Source organism: Brachycentrus maculatus, unplaced genomic scaffold (genome assembly GCF_059751285.1).
Source record: "Brachycentrus maculatus isolate JH-2025_06_01 unplaced genomic scaffold, ASM5975128v1 h1tg000443l, whole genome shotgun sequence".
In the NCBI taxonomy this organism is placed as follows: domain Eukaryota; kingdom Metazoa; phylum Arthropoda; class Insecta; order Trichoptera; family Brachycentridae; genus Brachycentrus; species Brachycentrus maculatus.
The window spans coordinates 184,228-203,017 of record NW_028281191.1 but is presented as its reverse complement, the minus strand read 5'-3'; the positions used below and the strand labels follow the sequence as shown (position 1 = coordinate 203,017).

The 18,790-nt window shown below is 28.9% G+C and overlaps 1 protein-coding gene across 1 annotated transcript in view; it reads right to left on the bottom strand.

Annotated features, from left to right (window-relative positions):
• Positions 1-8,911: 8,911 nt before the first annotated feature.
• Positions 8,912-18,790, bottom strand: part of LOC148302496 (uncharacterized) — a 163,114-nt gene continuing 153,235 nt past the window's right edge. The window contains exons 4-5 of the mRNA XM_088271524.1: positions 14,454-14,614; positions 8,912-11,060 (exon numbers count right to left, since the gene is read on the bottom strand). Of these exons, the coding sequence (XP_088127650.1) occupies positions 11,001-11,060; positions 14,454-14,614 (221 nt within the window). The 3' untranslated portion in view covers positions 8,912-11,000. The remainder of the gene's footprint in view (positions 11,061-14,453; positions 14,615-18,790) is intronic.

The following is an 18,790-nucleotide window of genomic DNA, read 5'->3' as shown; positions in this document are numbered from 1 at the left end:
TTGTACTAATTATATTGTATGTAATATACACCTTAAAAATTATTCAATGTGCCAATGTTAATATTACGGTATGTAAAGAATAAATACATATATGGTTCGTGATACATAATTCGCACGTTGCTTCATCCGTAAAATACACCAATATCAAGTTTGTATGGATGTACCATTATCAAATTTAAATCTTGGTTCATTTGTAACATAAAAAAGGGAATTTAAAATGTAATACAATGTTTGAGTTTATACATATTTGTTGTAATGTAACATTGCCAGTTTCTAAGTATGTGCATGAGTTATTGTATTTACAGATATTGGTTGATGTGTCAAATTTTCAAACATAAAACTTGTGTACTTTGATATTAATATTATTTTTGACCTTGATGCTATTGTAAGTTAATCAATCATTCTGTTTGTTATAATTTTACAAATAAATTAACGTTTATAATATTTTGAGTACATGATTTCACCAATAGACATTGATTTATATCAAGCTTGAAGAAAGTATGATTTTTAGACAACGCAGAGTTGTATTGAGTCTTCAAAGATCTGAAGTAATTTGGTAGATTTGAAGTTATAACTAGGTTGTTATTAATAAACGAAACTTATGAACAGTGCTTTTGGTAAGAGCGTTTAGTCAGTTCTAGACGTATCGGGTTGAAAGAGCAATAGTACTCGTTAGAACCATTCAGAAGTTCGGCTTAACATTTCAGAACTAGAGTTGTACCCTTCAGTTGCGCAATACATAATAATTTAATTTCTTGGGCGTAAAGACGTAAAACCGGTTGTTCTACGCAGATAAACGATACAGTCTAAGGAACAAATCATGTCAAAGATTGATGTGTTTGAAAGGTCAAAGGATTATATATCTGTTATCAATTGATTCAACAATCATTTTGTTGTGAAATGTATATATTTTTTAATTTAAATGTTATTTGGTAAATACCACAATATCTTGAAATCGATTGCGACACATAATTCGATTCGATGAATTTTAAATCAAACACAGATTTTTTGAGTCTACTAAGTTGTATTTTACTAACAAAAACACATACTTGTTAGGGCATTATCAAACGAATGTTCCGTTTGCATTACAAACGTTTGTATTACAAACGAAACATTCGTTTGATAATACCCTAACAAGGCGAAACAATTGTCACAATATAATTTTTTATGTGTTTTTGTTTTTAAAATACAACTTAGTAGACTCAAAAAATCCATGTTTGATTTAAAATTAATACAAAAATAAAAATGGAGTTCTACAAATTAAACGCCAAATCAATAAATAATTTTAAATAATACTGAACCTGCATCAAAACAGGTGTCACAATAGATTGAAAAAAAAGTAATTTTTACTAAGTTGAATCTAAATTTAAATATATTGTATGTTTCGTTTATATATGACTAACCTACGTATTCAAGAAAAAGATCAATTAAAAACAGATTTTATTAAAAGTTTTGAAAAAAAATTTTTTTTTGCATAACGTGATACAGTTTTGTGGCAGGATTTTACCAGTACAATATTTTGAAAAATGTATTCGTTTATCGTTAAATATTCGCAAGTTTAAGCAGAATGAACCAACAGTAAAAAATTAAAAAGTACTCTCAACAAGTAAAGAATTTTATCTGAGAATTTGAAATTATTTTAACATGTTTTTTTAAAACTATTATTTAAATAAGTTTTTTTAAAAATTAATCAATAATCTTAATGATTCTACATTGATATGTAGTGAATCGATTTAATTAAATAATTTAATAATATTTACTTAATATATTTTTTTATTAAAAATTGCCTTAAAAACTTAACAGGCCGAAGAATTTTAAATTAAAACTTAAATGTAAATAAATATTTTTTAAATTTAAATTTCACCTCCAAATTATTAAAGATGTATTAAAAATTAGGTGTTTCATTTTCATCCCACAAGTTTAAATTGAAAATATATTTTATTAATAAAAAATATATAAAAAACAATTAATGTAAGTAAAAAATACTATTTTGAAGTGGTTTTTTTATCGATTAGTTTGGATTACAAAAACAGATCTAGCATACATAAATCAGAACAGAAAATGTATGAAACCCTTACAATTTAGTAAGCAATTAAATGCATTTAATGCTACGTGGTAATTGAACAATAACTAATTGAATGTACGAAAAATTTAAGAACCCCATTACATTAAATGTTATATTTTTATAAACGAACATATTTTTCAACATACATTACATGTTAACAATATTACACATTAATATAAGTTAGTATCACAATTAATTGCAGTGCATATAAACAGGCAGTTAGTGCTTAAACTTATAAATACACTTTATATACAGGTACTTGCTGACAATGCATTAAAAAAAACAGTCATAGAAAAAAAAACGCCATCATAAGTTTAACAAAAAATTATGAAACCGATAGCCAAGTATTATTCATAAATAAATACCTTATTCTTGTATTTTTCTTCCTCATCCAAAACTATTAATGCAAAGGGTACTGGATAATAGATGTCGAACGTTGGGATATTTATATGTGTATATATATTTATATATATATATATATATATATATATATATATATATATATATATATATATATATATATATATATATATATATATATATATATATATATATATATATTTATATATATATATATATAAATATATATATATATATATATATATATATATATATATATATATATATATATATATATATATATATATATAAATTAATATTATATTTATTTATACCATAAATATGAGATTCTTTAAATTATTTCTTGTGAAGAAATATTGGAAAATAGGAATTGTTAAAGACGAAGCTATCGTTTACATAAAACATATTTTGAATAAAAACAGGCCTAAAATAAGAAGTACTTCGTAAAAACATACACGTTTTTGGTGTTACTTTAATTCATAAAAGATGCGAAAATACCAATTTCATACAATTGTTTTTTTTTTGACAATATTTTCAAAGGAAATGAAAGAAATGAACAATATTTTGACATTCCGATCACGAATCTCAGCATATCGTATCGTAATACTATATATAAACGTTATATATATGTAAAAGTTATACAAACGTTTTAAAGGGAGTAAAATCAATAAAACTCACCACATTTATTAAAAAACAGCAAGTTAACCCTTTTCTTGACTATTTAGCCTTTAAGATAGATTTTCTCTTAAATATGTCTATTGTTAAAACAGTAATTAAACGAGACTACTCTGTCATACTTCTTGAATTCTTAACTTGAGAGTGATTATCAAAGAGTTAATTACAAGTTAAAATATGAACCTCAGTGATAGTTTTTATACATGTATCAGATTGGATCCTGATTCTTCCTGATATCATCCTGGTAACATCCTAATGATACTTATGTAATTTTAATTATGTAATTTTATTTTAGGAATAAACCTGCAATAAAGGAATCATTGTTTAATGTATTCATATAATACAAATATCATTCATATGATGCAATGTAAAGTAACTCTTTGTGATCCTTATACTCTCGAAAAACATTTTTTTAATGTATTATTCTTTTTCCGGCAAGACGAAGGTTAACAGCTTTTATTTTAATATTTTTATTTTCACTATATAATTTTGTAGATATCTTAATTTGCTCGAAATTCTCGAGATACTAAGGTATCCAATGTATGTTTTGTGAGCAATTTAAAATTAAAGTGTGTTGTGTTAAATGACACATTTTAAGAGTTTAAATGTTAAATGTACGGGTGCCAACATTTATTTTAATATAAGGTTACATATTACATATTACATAAATTGGTGTCGGTGCATATCAGTGCAAAACATTAACGATACATAAATTTTATACTTAAATGAATACTTAATTAACCTACTCACGATGTGCTTATAATGTCATTTATGGTTGAGTGATCCGCGTATGTAACATACACAGTATTTATGAAGATAAATGTATGTACAATTAAGATTAAAAGTCAATAATAATAAAAAAAACTAAAAAAAATTCTTAATTATTTGGTTTTCCTAATAACACTCTTGCTAACCGATCTTTTTATATTTTTAATGTCAAGATTTTTTATAAATATTTTGTTGTTGTATGATATTTACTTTAATTTAATTAAAAAATCATAAAGTTTTTTGAATTTAATTTTTATTCTCGAATCAATATTAATTTACTGATTTGAAAAAAATCCATCTTTATTTCATTGTCATTTTTCTCAAATAAAATTGCATACTTGTATATAATTAATGCGGTTTTATTTTATTGATCAAATATCGAACAAAATTACATAACAAGTAATAATTAGTAAGATAAAATAATCAATTTCAAAGTTAGATAAAAAGGTTTTGTTTTTATTTCAAGTAATTTTTTTTTCAAACAAACCAGAAATTGGACTTAAAATTTGGAACTTAAACGTATGACAAGTAATAATGTATGCAGAGATGTATGATCATAAATTTTTCATAAACAATATCAATTTTTATCATGCTAGAATTCTATGCTGAAAAGCAAAATGTAACCAATTTATATCCATAATAAATACGATATAACGTGAGATTGAAATAAATGACGATACCCGGAATTCAGTAACTTTTTTCAGGAAAAGCACGAAATATTTTCAAAAGGAGCAGAAATTGTTTTCAGTAAAGTGACGCACTCGCCTTATTTATATAAGGGGAAAAAATGAGAAATTGAATCTCCCACGTCAAAAGAGAAGCCTTTGTAAGATTAACCATTTTATATTTTTTGCATGATAATATTTCGAAGGTAAAACCTCAATTTTATTTTTGAATTACCTGGAACAATAATAATATAATAATGCTGATGTAATTTATGCTTGAGATTTACTTTTTTTACATTTTTTTTATTTTAACTAGTTTATAATTGAGATAAATAAATTTCAGGTAAACTTTCAAAGTCTGTTAACATCATAATAAATTAATGTTTTTTTCGTCGCGAGTCTTTAAAAGGTTTTTTGATGGTTTTTTTCTTGTTTTAAAAACATATAGATGAAAATTTTTAAATAATTTTTTCTTAGATTATCTACATACGGATTTTTAGGTCAACAAACGAATTGACAGCGCACTCTTTTAATACATCTAAGTACATCAGTTTATCTTGTGAAATTACTCGAAGTCCTTGATATTTTAACAGTTGATGTTAATGATTAGGTTGATGGGTAATAGTTAATGAAATGGATGCTACGGCGCTAATGTCTCACATGCCTTTATATTGGATTTTTGTGTTGATAGGTTTTTTTTGTAAGTGGAATATTTAGATAAGAAACTATCAGTACTTTTAATCAATTGAAAAAAAGTCAATTTTCAGAGAATGACATTAGTAAACGTAAAAAGACGAAACAAATAGAAATTCAAACATAACAATTTTAATCACGGGCATAACCGGGTAAGCGAATGAATTGATGTATTTTAAAAATTAAAAAAAGTGTCATCATTTGGATTATAATTGGAAAAATTAAACTTTCATTTATTCTTTCGGAGACATTATTTATTTAAATTATATAAAGCTTTGAGTGTTTTTTTTCGGCTTTTACCTCCGCAAGAATTCTTGAGGCTCTCCGTTTTTGAGTCAGTGTGAAATTTTGAGCTATAAGCTCTACTCACCTAAGGTAGTTTTGTTTTCAAAAAGTCGAGGTCATGGTTTGTTTTGTTATTTAAAAGGTTTTCAGCATTTAAACACCACGTTTGTTAAACGTGATGGTGAGTTTAAGTTGACATAGGGAACAGATGGTGTTTGTAGCCGCCCCTAACATGGGAAACAGACGCTACTTATAGCCGTCTATTCTCCGTCAGACGTTATGTTATCGTGGGATATGAAGAGAGGAATAAGGTGACTCCAGAAAAAATGGGACGATGACATTGTCCCCGTTGCGGGTAGTAAGTGGATTGAAAAATCCCAAAGCCTGAAAAATATTACAAGAGGTGGTGGAGAGAAAGATAACAAAAAAAATAATGTCCTTATATCAATAGAAATATCAGTACTCAAGGAAAAAACTTGCCATTTAAATCGTTTCATTACAAGAATCTGTTGTTATTTGATTATGTTTCATCTGAAATTCTCAACGAATTATTCATTGTTTCACATCTAATGACGAAATAAGGTCCTTACGAAAGCGACCATTGAACAATGTGAAGTCATCGATTGCTAATTAAAATCAAATATTCACTTTGATGTCTGAACGGGTTTTCGAAACTGTACGTGTTCAAATCAAGACGTTTCAAAATCACAAATGGAGACGGTCGGTGGCTCAGGATGACGTCAAACGTTGAATAAAATATTCACGACGTCATCACCCGGAGGTCTTCAGGCGAGATTTTAGAAAAATATACCAAAACGAAAGATGCTTAAAATTTTGTTCCGATTCCCCACGCGTTCGTTACCTTGTCAGCTTTTAACAGCGCAACTACGAAATGGCCATTTTTTATAGAAAATAAATAAATCGCTTTATTATCGATCGAGTTCACAACGTCCAGCCTCCTAATCGCTTTACGAATGAGCTTATATCAAATGACAAAACTATTTTACAAACCGTTGCAAAACTATCTTACTCATTCCCTCATCTACCCTTAACCTATGACGTCATTACTTGGACGAATGTTTCTCTTTCTTAAAATGTAATAAATTTACGACAAAATCTACTTAGATTTGACAATTTAATTTCATAAATACACATAGAATTCTGGAATATATTTACTAACGTCAAATAGACATTTACTCTTAACTCCTACACTTACTTTAATTCCAGCAAAGTGTACTCATTCCACAAAATGTCCGACCAATAACTTCTTAAAACATCGTACCCTTAAAAAGCTATCTATCGATATAATTTTTTTTTGCGTTATTTTTTTCTTCGTAAATGTGATGCAGAAAAGTGCAATACGTGAATTCTACGAATTTAAAACTAGGTGCTGAAATCTACGTTAAAGTGCGTTATAACGGTGATTCTTAAAATATAGATATAATATTTTTTCAATTGATAATTCTAGAGAGAAACATTGTGGCTATAAAATCAAATAATGACGCAACTGTTCTATCATTGTCTTTGTCCAACGCAATGGCATTTTTTCCTGAGTCCTGTAATTTCTACGATATAATTTTTTTAACTAGTTTTAAAACATAACTTATATAATAAAACTTTTTGAGTTTATCAATGTAAACGCGGCTAGTTTCGGGAACTACAGATGTTTTCATCAACTGGTGAAAACAATGTTTATATTTTTACCATTTTTGTGATGGGAAGATCTTCGCAAATAGTCGTGTTTACGTGAATAAACTCAAATGTGGTATTGAGTAAGTGTTTTATTTTAAATTTTTAATATTTTAAATTTACCATGTTTTTCCACAAAGAAAATGCCAAGTCGCTTCATTAGTAAATTAACTCCATGATGTTATTATTATGGTGTTATTGAATTGACATTTAAATGAGAAAAAGTGCAATTTAATATATATTGTTTAAATTGAATTATTCCTATTATAATCTAAAGATGACACTTCTAAATATTTTTTATCAGTGACAGCTATATCATCTTACGTAAGCATTATGAAAAAGTATGTAATAATCTTGCAGGTATTTTATTTTTATAATAATTATAATGGAGTACCTACCGTACTCTTAAAATACTTTTAAAAATTAAACATGTAATATTTGTTAAATTTTGATGTGCGCAAATCCTCAATCTAGTATTATTTTGAGGTAAATCTTAATAGATTGTGTCTATCGTAGGTATCAAGTTGTGGCAGAGCGGGGTCGAGCCTCGACTCTGAACTCTAACCTGAGTCAATGACACTAACCACGGAAGTAGTTCCGCGGAACTACGCTAGTAAGAAACTACGATATTGATCTCAACTGATGAGTAATTAAAAAAAAATTGTTGAAAAAATCTTGGGATTTAAAAAAAAATTACATGTTTTTGAAATCGGTATCAAATCGAAAAGAAATGTGCAATGTTTAAAAAATTAGGTTACGAATTTCATATATATATATATATATATATATATATATATATATATATATATATATATATATATATATATATATATATATATATTATATATTTATATATATATATATATATATATATATATATATATATATATATATATATATATATATATATATATATATATATATATATATATATATATATATATATATATATATATATATATATATATATATATATATATATATATATATATATATATATATATATATATATATATATATATATATATATATATATATATATATATATATATATATATATATATATATATATATATATATATATATATATATATATATATATATATATATATATATATATATATATATATATATATATATATATATATATATATATATATATATATATATATATATATATATATATATACATACATTTATAAAAATAAATATTTTCTTTTTAATTGTTGATGTACTTTTGTACATAGTTCTCGCGTGATGGTTTGTGGCAGAAATTCATCATTCAGCGCTTAGTTAGTACCCAGTACACATTGCTCGCTCGGGAAATCGCAGGACCTAGGGGTAATTACGAAAGCCTTCGCGTAAAGAAAGCTTTCCGGGAAATATGTAACCTACGTGCCAGTTGCACTGGAGCTTTTGTTACCGGTTATAATGAGACAAAGGTCAGAAGTGGAAAAAAACCTGCATACGATGCGCTTATGAAAAATTTAATTTGTTTTCATGTGTGACATTTAAATTCTGCTCACTTGTAATTTTATTTCATATTCTCTCTACTCGGCTTACACACTCCAGGATAATGTAGTCCATAAATTTATTGTTAATTAAAAACCTAATCTTAAAAGCTTCGTTAAAATTTTTACTTGCTTTTACAATGCTGAATATAAAGAATCCTGAATATATTTTACGTAACAATTTTAATGAAGGTTTCTCGTTTTTTTTTACTGAAACATTTCTGCGTCCGTTGAAAAACATGTTTTGAATACTTAAATGCTTGAAGTCCAATTTCTGAAGTGCTTAAAAGTTAAATAAATGTATTTAAAAACAAATGACAAAAAATACAGGTACTTTGATTCAGAAATCATAGAAAACAGATCAGTCAAAAAAACTTTTTCTGAACTTGAAGTCGGTTGCAAGAGTATTTTTCCGGAACAAGTATTTAGTGAATTCTAGTAAACTTAAAATATTTATGATTTTGCAATGAATATGAGAATAATAATATATTATTAATTACAACATCCTTATAAAGTAATTCACTAGAAAGTAACGAATAAAGCCCATACTGAAGGCCTTTAAAATATAACTAATAACTACAAGTAGACAATATCAGAAACATCGAGGATTGAGAGTTAACAGTTGATACCAGTAATACAGTAAACAAGTCATGAAGGTAGATCTACTTAAAATACTCTTAATTTCCTTATTTACATATAACTTTACTTTAGTAAACGTAATGTGACGTTAGTAATGAGTGAGACATTCTGGAAAGGGTTTTTTGCAACAAGCAAACTATTTATTTACTCTAAGCAATAAAAAATAAATAACAAGAAAATGCCAAGAAAGGTTACTAAGTTAATTAAGTTTGCGAATATCTTTGACAGAAATAAGCGCGTGATTTGAGGTATTTCCTTAATTCTGCATTTCTCATCCTTGAGGTCATTGTATTATCGTACTCCCCTTCTCCTTCAGGCCACCCTTTACACTATGCATCTATCCTTATCTTATAGTTAAACACGTAAAGTTATAATATTTAATACAAGTAACTGTGAACAATAATTATAGCTGCCATTTTTCTGAGATAGTATGTAAATTTCTATCCTCGAAAACCGATCTGATCCATATTTTACATAAATATCATTTACTATACTTAACTCCACTTTGGCTCAGAGGAAAAAATGAATGTCTTCAGTTCTATAGGAAAATAAAGAGTAGAAAATGTTTCTCGTAATATCCTCTACGGAGAACTATAAAAATAGAAGGGTAGGAATGGAACAGCTACTGCGGCAGTCGAGGCTCGGACCTCTCTATAGAAATATTACAAATGCTAGCTTACACGCGTTAATCTAGATCGTTACATCCCAATATTGATCCGTCTCGTCTCTTTAAGCGATATGTTTTGAAAAATATAGTTGCTCGCACGAAATCGTTGACAGCAAACTTGTCTCACGAAAAGCGAAGTAATACGTTGATTCGATACAAATGAACGTTTAAAAAAATATATGATCAGTTCTTCAAAAATAAATCAGTGCAGCGAAGTCTTCCCGTACGCCCCCCGACCGAGAATCGTTACGGGTATCCCTTCGCGGCATTTCTAGCTAACGAAATTAAAAACATCTGTTCAGTCTTACTGCATCCACTGTTGATCTAAAGAAATCATTCGCCTGGAAGTTACGAGTGTCAATACTAAGAGAGGAATTCCAGTTTTGTATTGCAGTACGGATAATATCTGGTAGTAAATTGTTTTACAATATTTTATACCTATCTAATGAATAATACTCAAACAAGGAGAGAACTGAGGTTACACGGATAATCGGTTATGTATTGGAAACAGAAATGTCTTATATCAAAATTATATTTGAAAATGAAATACAAAAATATACTGTTTCTCAAGAAGTTTAATAACTCTTTAACGGTTCAATTGCTTCAGGATTTAAGTAACCGAAAAAGTAGCGTACATAAAGATTATCAACTAAACTGATTTTAGGATAATATAAACTATCGATAAATATTTAATGACGTCACTGACGCGGAAACGCATCAAAAATCGTTTTTATTACTAATAAAACGACGTCTGCTTTACATCGATGATATAAGCTTAGGTTTATTTAAATAACAGGTCTTCAAGACGTGAAGGCCAAGATATTGATTTACGTTTGCAAATTATTGATAAAATTATATTTTTCTATATTATTTTAATTGCATTTCGTGCTCGAAGAGCATTTTCCGTAAAGAGAATTAACTTCTAGAGAAATACAATAATTTGTGAAATAGTTTACAGGAATGCGTAATGTATGCTTTTCTGATTAACGTCCTCTTGCCCACCTCAGCAGTGCATCAGCCAGGACGTCCAAATGAGCCTTTGTCTGGAAGAAAAAAGGGAAAAAAGGATTAATCGGGATTAAACCAATTGCTAAAATGTTATACATGTAACAGTTGTATTCAAAAAATATTATGGAAGAAAATCATTACAGTTTAGTTCAATATTTTCCATTCAATCCGATTCTTATTTATTTAATTTATAATAAGAGATGATACATATGTGACGAACTTAAACTTAAGGCGTACATATAATTGAAATTCAAAGTATTGTTTATGTCTTAACATGAGATAAAGTGTCATATCTTTTTTATTCAAATGAAGAAGGAAGGTACAAAGTACACTTTGTAATATTGACTATCTAATCATAAATTAACCAACTAGTTTATACATTAAACCAGCCATTAACAGTGTTAAATCTCAGACTTCTATTTCTCAATCTTGTTAGAAGTGTTAATCACACATTGGATTATTTACCCGTCGGGCGATATATCTATATTATAACTTGATATGAAGCGTTTATATTTTTTATGCCTAAAAAGATGGAATTTGGAGCATACCAGGGCTTACGATATTACATTTAGTTTGTTTGAGTGATCACTTTATTTACACTTGTATAAAGTTCAATGTTTCATCGGGTTAAGTGATCACTTAAGCCAGCTAAATGCCAGGTCGGAAGCCCTGGGATGCTTAGACTTCTATATTTAAGCGTATAAAAATGATAAATCATTCATCTCAAGTTGAGACACCTAATATATTGAAATATTATCCTACATATGCATTTGAGAATCACAAACACACTGTATGATAATAACGTACATAGAACTTCAAGATTCAACACACAGAAACAAACATTTAGCCTAAACACATACTTATTTCAGTCAAAAGAACATTGTTTATTTTAAAATTGTATATTATTATATGTAATATAATTGTATTATATTTTATTAAATTAATAATTGTGCAATTAAAAATAGACATAAAACAGCTTTTAATTCATGGATGTTTTTGAATACACGTATTTCAAATACATGGCGTATTTGATTGCATGTTAAAATACTTTTATTCAAATAATTTTATATGAAAAAAGTAACATTATTTGTCTAAATCAGCTGTCACAAGTGACCTTTGCAAGAAAAATAATGAAAAATACCGACGATCATAATCGTTAAGCGTGAAAAAAATTAGGAATTTACACGGTAAAATATGAATTTCCAGAACATCCCCCGCATAAAGGTGACACGTTTCCCAATAGGTGCCTGAATATTTTTCAATAAATTTACGTAACATTTTGCGGATAAATAAATCAGGATTTATCCGTTTCTTTCTTGAAGCATGTAAAACGTAAAGCCTCGGCTCGACTTACGGCTCGAAAATTTACATAACAATTTTTCGTCGCGTATTCCAGTTTTGAAAGGGGTATTTCTAACGAGGTAAAAAGAGTGATTTTTTTTGACAATAAAGGTATTCCAGTTTTTCAAATGTGATTTAATGCTTCAGTTATTTATGAATCTTTTACAAACCATCCTTGCCCGATATATCACATAAAGCAGTGACGTTGTATGAAAAATATATAATTTATTTTTTGCGATTGTCGAATTCCAAAATACATTAAGTATGTTTTTTTTTAACTGGCAAAATTGTTTCTACAGACTGTCAATTTTACAGTTAATAGTTTATATATAAATATATATATATATATATATATATATATATATATATATATATATATATATATATATATATATATATATATATATATATATATATATATATATATATATATATATATATATATATATATATATATATATATATATATATATATATATATATATATATATATATATATATATATATATATATATATATATATATATATATATATATATATATATATATATATATATATATATATATATATATATATACATATATATATATATCTATCGCAGGGAAAGGGAGAGAGAAACGAATGCCACATCACTTTGACTTTGCAAACAATCTTCGCCTCTTCCACATCCATACATCTCCTCATACAAACCCACCGTTATTCCGACTCTTGACTTCGCCAAATTCAATATTTGAAATACTTGGGCATTTCAAGTTTTCTTCGTTTTTTTCTGATTCTATTACCGACCACATTCGCCTCATAAAATTCTTTCTTTACTCATTTGAATCACATGCCAAAACCATCTCATCACACCTTTCTTAATTTTATCGATAATGCTTATCTAAGCCTTGCGTTCTTTTCCTATATCACCATTCTTAAGGTAACATTCTGAAAATTCATTTAGAATATTTACAAAGTGCTAGAAGGTGTTTTTATTTCTATATATGTAATTAAAGAATTTTTAAAGCAATCAGATAAAACCGACATGACAGGATATTTGCATAATTGAAATATTTCAGGATCCCTCCCGTCATCCCTTAATTGGAGATTTACATAAGGATTAAAAGATTCCCATCCAGCATGAGGCATGAGAGACGACTAGATTTTTTCAGGGTGTTTTTGCTTTGGACAAAATTGACAAAATAACCCTTGAAGTCCCTTAAACCCTTTTCAAGTAACACATCCATGTGTAATTGATGTAATGTACATATCGCTCACTCCTTTCAACAACGTCATATTAAAAAAAATAATTCAGGAGATCGTTTTAAAAATTTGATAAAAACATAATAAAATATATTAAAAATAAATATCAAGCCACTTATTGATATTTTTTTTACTGTGCGACAGATCTTTTTAGGTAAAATCTTTTTATTTCCCTCCATTTGAAAAATATTAAGTATATTAAAAAAATTATTAAACAACACCTTTTCTTCAAAATGCAAAAACAACACTTTCTGCCCTGTAGCGGGAAAATATTCAGTTTAAAATATGCCGCTTTTGCTGGGATAAATGTCATTTTCTGGGCATTCCGAAAATATGCACAACTGAAAATTGACGATTTTTGGTATGTTACGTTGGGTATGTGATGTATATATACACAAAATGTTCGACCCGAAGACCAACATGCACCAACATGCAGGTAAGTCTAACCTTAGTGCATCTTTAACCTCGGCTCGTAACGCATGTCTGTGGTGAAAACTGTAGTGCATGTTGGTCTTCGGGGGTTCGACCAAAAATCGCATGTGTTACACATTTTGTGTAGTTTTAAGTGTGTAAATGGTGCTATGGTGGTGAAGGGTGGTATTATTTGCACGCTGTAATAGTGATTGTCCTGACGAAGAGACGGGTACGTCTCGAATCCGGTAGACATTAAAATCTCGGTGAGTGGTTATATACTCATATTATTAACATTTTTGTAAAAAAAATAAGAAAATATATACTTAAAGGGTGATGATACATTAAAAATTGTCTCCTGTAGACAGCGGGGGGATTTTTTGATTTCCAGATTTGAATGACTGAAAGCATATAATTAAAGGTGTCCACTCACAGTTTTATAGAACATGCAGGCCTGGCGGTCCTCATCCTCCCCCGCCGGGCAGTCGATGAAGCCGTCGCACAGCACGTGGTCGTCTATACAGCGGTAGCGGCCCTGGCGGTCCGGCGTGGGGCACGCGAACCGCTCCATGCCGTCCGCCGCGGGCGGGCACTCTGCAACAAGTGGACGTCGCGTCGTGAGTAGGAGCCGACAAGGGAAATTAGACAGGTTGACATTTTGGTGAAAAAAAAACCCTTAAAGTGCGCTAAGGAGCATATCTGGGAAGGCTCTACGATATTAGAATAAGGAATACTGGGATAAGAGAAATATGCAAGATTGAAGATGTCATTTATTGTAACTGCAGACAGTTGGTAGAATTCCATATTGAATTGTTGGGTAATATATCCAAAATTAAACAAGGTTTATTGTATTATTTCGAGAAATAAGGTTTATTGGATTAAATTCTACATTTATTTATGTATATGTTAATACGTGACGCGTTTCGTCTTATTAAGACATTATCAAACACTCTGAGTGTATGTTAATAGTTAATACGTGACGCGTTTCGTCTTATTCAGACATTATCAAACACTCTTGAGTGTTTGATAATGTCTTAATAAGACGAAACGCGTCACGTATTAACATATACATAAATAAGTGTAGAATTCAATCCTTTAAACTTTGTTTAATTTTGGATATATTACCCAACAATCGAAGATGTCGTTGGGTCGGAAGACAACGGATAAGATAAATGGTATTTGCATGTGGGGAGAATGGAATCATCCAGTCTTTCCCACTTCGTACTGCATGGCCAACTCCAAGGTAGATAAATAACCTCCGGGCAGGCCACCAAAGAGATTTATTTACAGCTGAGAATCGACTTAGCAGGAGACTATAATCCCTCTTAAAAACTGGCCATAAGCCGAAGAAGAATGCATTTTGGCCAACCCCGGCACATATCGCTCACTCCTTTCAAGAACGTCATAAATAAAAAATCGTCGATTTTCAGTTGTGCATGTTTTTGGAATGCCCAAAAAATGTTCTATATGCCAGCAAAAGAGGCATATTTTTCACTCAATATTTACCCGCTACAGGGCAGAAAGTATTGTTTTTGCATTTTGAAGAAAAGGTATTGTTTAATTTTTTTTTAATAAACTAAATATTTTTAAATGGAGAATACACCGTCAAGTTTTACTTAAAAAGATCTGTTGCACAGTAAAAAGTACAGTAAGTGGCTTGATATTTATTTTTAATACATTGTATTATATTTTTAAACTTTAAAAACGTTCTCCTGAAAAATCTAGTTTTTTGATTTATGACGTTCTTGAAAAGAGTGAGCGATATGTAAAACATTTTTTTTATCATAGTTGATAGTGGTCACAAGTCGAGTGGTCTAGTCAGAAATTGAGATGGTTTGAACATGTGAAATGAGCGATTCCGGAAGGAAGGGTAAAAAAACTTTATTGGGCGAATGTATTGGAAATAGGAACGGAGACACACCGAGTAAAACTTGACGTGGTCAGTAAGAAGCATAGAACTAATCACCTTGCTTTCATTCAATTAACGATCAAGAAAAAAACTGGGTCGATATGGTGCATTACATCGTAGGGTTCAATCAAGGGTAAGAAGAAGAAATATAAGATTTTTAAATGATTGATACAACAATATTTTTTTCTTTAATTCACATAAAAGTCGAGTCCGTAAGAAGACAAAATTTTTAATTATCCTAAATATATTTTTGATCTTTAAACTTTTAGAAATTTGTAAAGCATTATATTTACATATTTTTATACCATCCCATTTATCAAGGAGCGTTGTTAATATCGATCAAAATTATACAATCGAAAGTGTAGGTTTTTGAGTTGATGTTGAGTTTAAATTGAGTTTTCTCTTCAAAAGTTTGACGGAATAAATGAGATATAACAAACTTTCTCACAAGTTTTATGCAAAACAGTTATAAAAGTATAAATACATTTATATTCAAAGATTCATTGAATTCATTTAAAACGGATAAATACATATTTACAGTATAAAAGTTATTATTTATTCTTAATATTCTATTTTAATTAGATTATGTGAAGTAATAAAAAATAAAGTATATTTGCTTATCGAAAGTTTTTAAAATGATTAAATGGAAAGTAAAAGAAAATTATAATTAAAGGTTATTGGATGATTTTGATGAAAAATCTAAACTGACAGTACACAACGGATTCCTGATGCCAACATTTAGTATGAAAGTGAAGCATGGAGTAAACAAAAGAAGGATGAAAGTAGACTGAATGCAGTGAAAATGCGATCTGTCACATAGCGGCAAAACGATACATGATAGATGTTCGAATGGTGAAATGAGGAATGAATTCAAGGCTAAAATAAACATTGTGGTAAAACCTGTCCATTTTTAATTTAAATTTTACTAAAAAAAATCCACTATTTAATATATATCATGAAAAAGTGGTATTTACTAAGTAAGAATTTTAATAAAAAAAATAAGCTTTTTCGATAAAAATAAGAAAGGTGTATTGAGATGGTTTGGAAATGAGGAAATAATGTGTTAAACAAATTTTAAATTCGCATGTAGTTGACGAAGATCAAGGAATACTTGAAAATGGTCAGGATAGGAGTCGAAATAATCGGGGGGGGGGGGGGGGAGACGTATGAAAAGATGCATGAATATGGAAGAGATGAAGATTGTTTGCAAATACAGAGTGGTGTGTCGTTCTATTATCTCTGCCTACCCGTGTGGAGAAGCAAAGCGACGTAATTGGTTAGTTAGTAAAGCAATAAGTTTGAAAAAGTTGATTTAAAACATAAAAATTAAGATAACATTTATTATTAGATTCACAGTGTTATTTTGAATTCAGAGGTATTAAATAAGAATTATTGACATATTTATTGTAGTATAATATTCAAAGTGTAATTTAGAATTGAGGTAAAAAATAATAACTATTGACATATTTAGTATGACATTCAAAAAGTTATTTTAATTTTAGGTATAAAACAAGAACTATTGACATTTTCCTCCATAACGCATTACTCGCATTTGAATTTCGCCTCCTAAGAGGGTAGTTGCGGAAAACGGTGTCATTTTCAACTAAATGAAGTATTTAATTGAACTATTATTCCGTCACAAGGGAGCGCTAACCAAAGCGTACTTGTATTTGAAGAGAACGGGTTGAAGTTAAGTAAAGAAAGAGGGTTGGAGCTTCCACCCCTTAATTGCCTTTGTACCGCATTGGAAATGAAAAGCCACCACGCTGAAATTTCAGGCCACACTCCAACAACAGATTCATATTAAATTGATATAGAAATATAACTTATTGTAACAGGGGATTAAGACCTTGTTTTGAAGCCCACATATTTAATTTACGTACACATATATAATATAATAACACTCATCTACTTTTTTTCTCATGAATTTAATTAATGTTAAAAAAACTAAATAGTTGTTATTTTATTCTATAGAATGCAGTTCCACCAATATGTACGTACAAAACTTAAATACGTACACATATTAAGTTAAAAGTTTCGTTTTAATTTTATAACTAACCATCACGCCGATTTCCAGCAGAAGTAGGCAGAGATAATAGAACGCCACACCACTCTGTATTTGAAAATATTCTTCACCATTTACTCATTAATGCGTCTTCCCACACAAACCCGCCGATTATTCAGACTTTTCCACCCTCCCGTCTCTCTTCCAGATATTTTAACAAATAAGGAATTTTATAACAAAACAGTACAAGTACTTGTTTTGTAATACTCGTATATGTGTATAACTTGATCTAACTGTTCTGTTAAAAAATACTCAATTTAAATAAAATATTTTATTTTATTTTAAATTGAATTCGTTGATCAAAACGCGTAGGTAACTCATTCATAAAAAGGAGCGTCTATTGCTCGCCGTTACCGAAGCTAGGAAAGTGATCCTTCAATTGGCCAGGTTATCGTGGAGCTTTGAGTAGCCAGGATGCGTATTTCCGTTTGCATGTTCCAAAAGAAGGCACTAAAAAATCAAGGTTTAAGAACCAATATTAACTTCCAAAACCATGCTGATTTCTCGCCATTTATCTTTGAATTGCGGATGGGTTTATTATGAAATATATATTGATTGAGCGTTAAATAAAATAAAAAGTTGTAAAAAGATAGAGTTACCGTAAGGTAATTTTTAAAAGTAATTTTAGCTCTTTTGTACGTATCGGCTTAGCGTGTGTTGCGTTTGATATCAGTTACAACCCGACTTCCACGAGTGTGTGAACTCTTTATTTTATCTCTAAGGGACAAATCCAGCTGACCATCTAAGCATTCGCCTTTTAGCAGTTTTTAGTTGCCTAGAGTAAGTGTTATACATC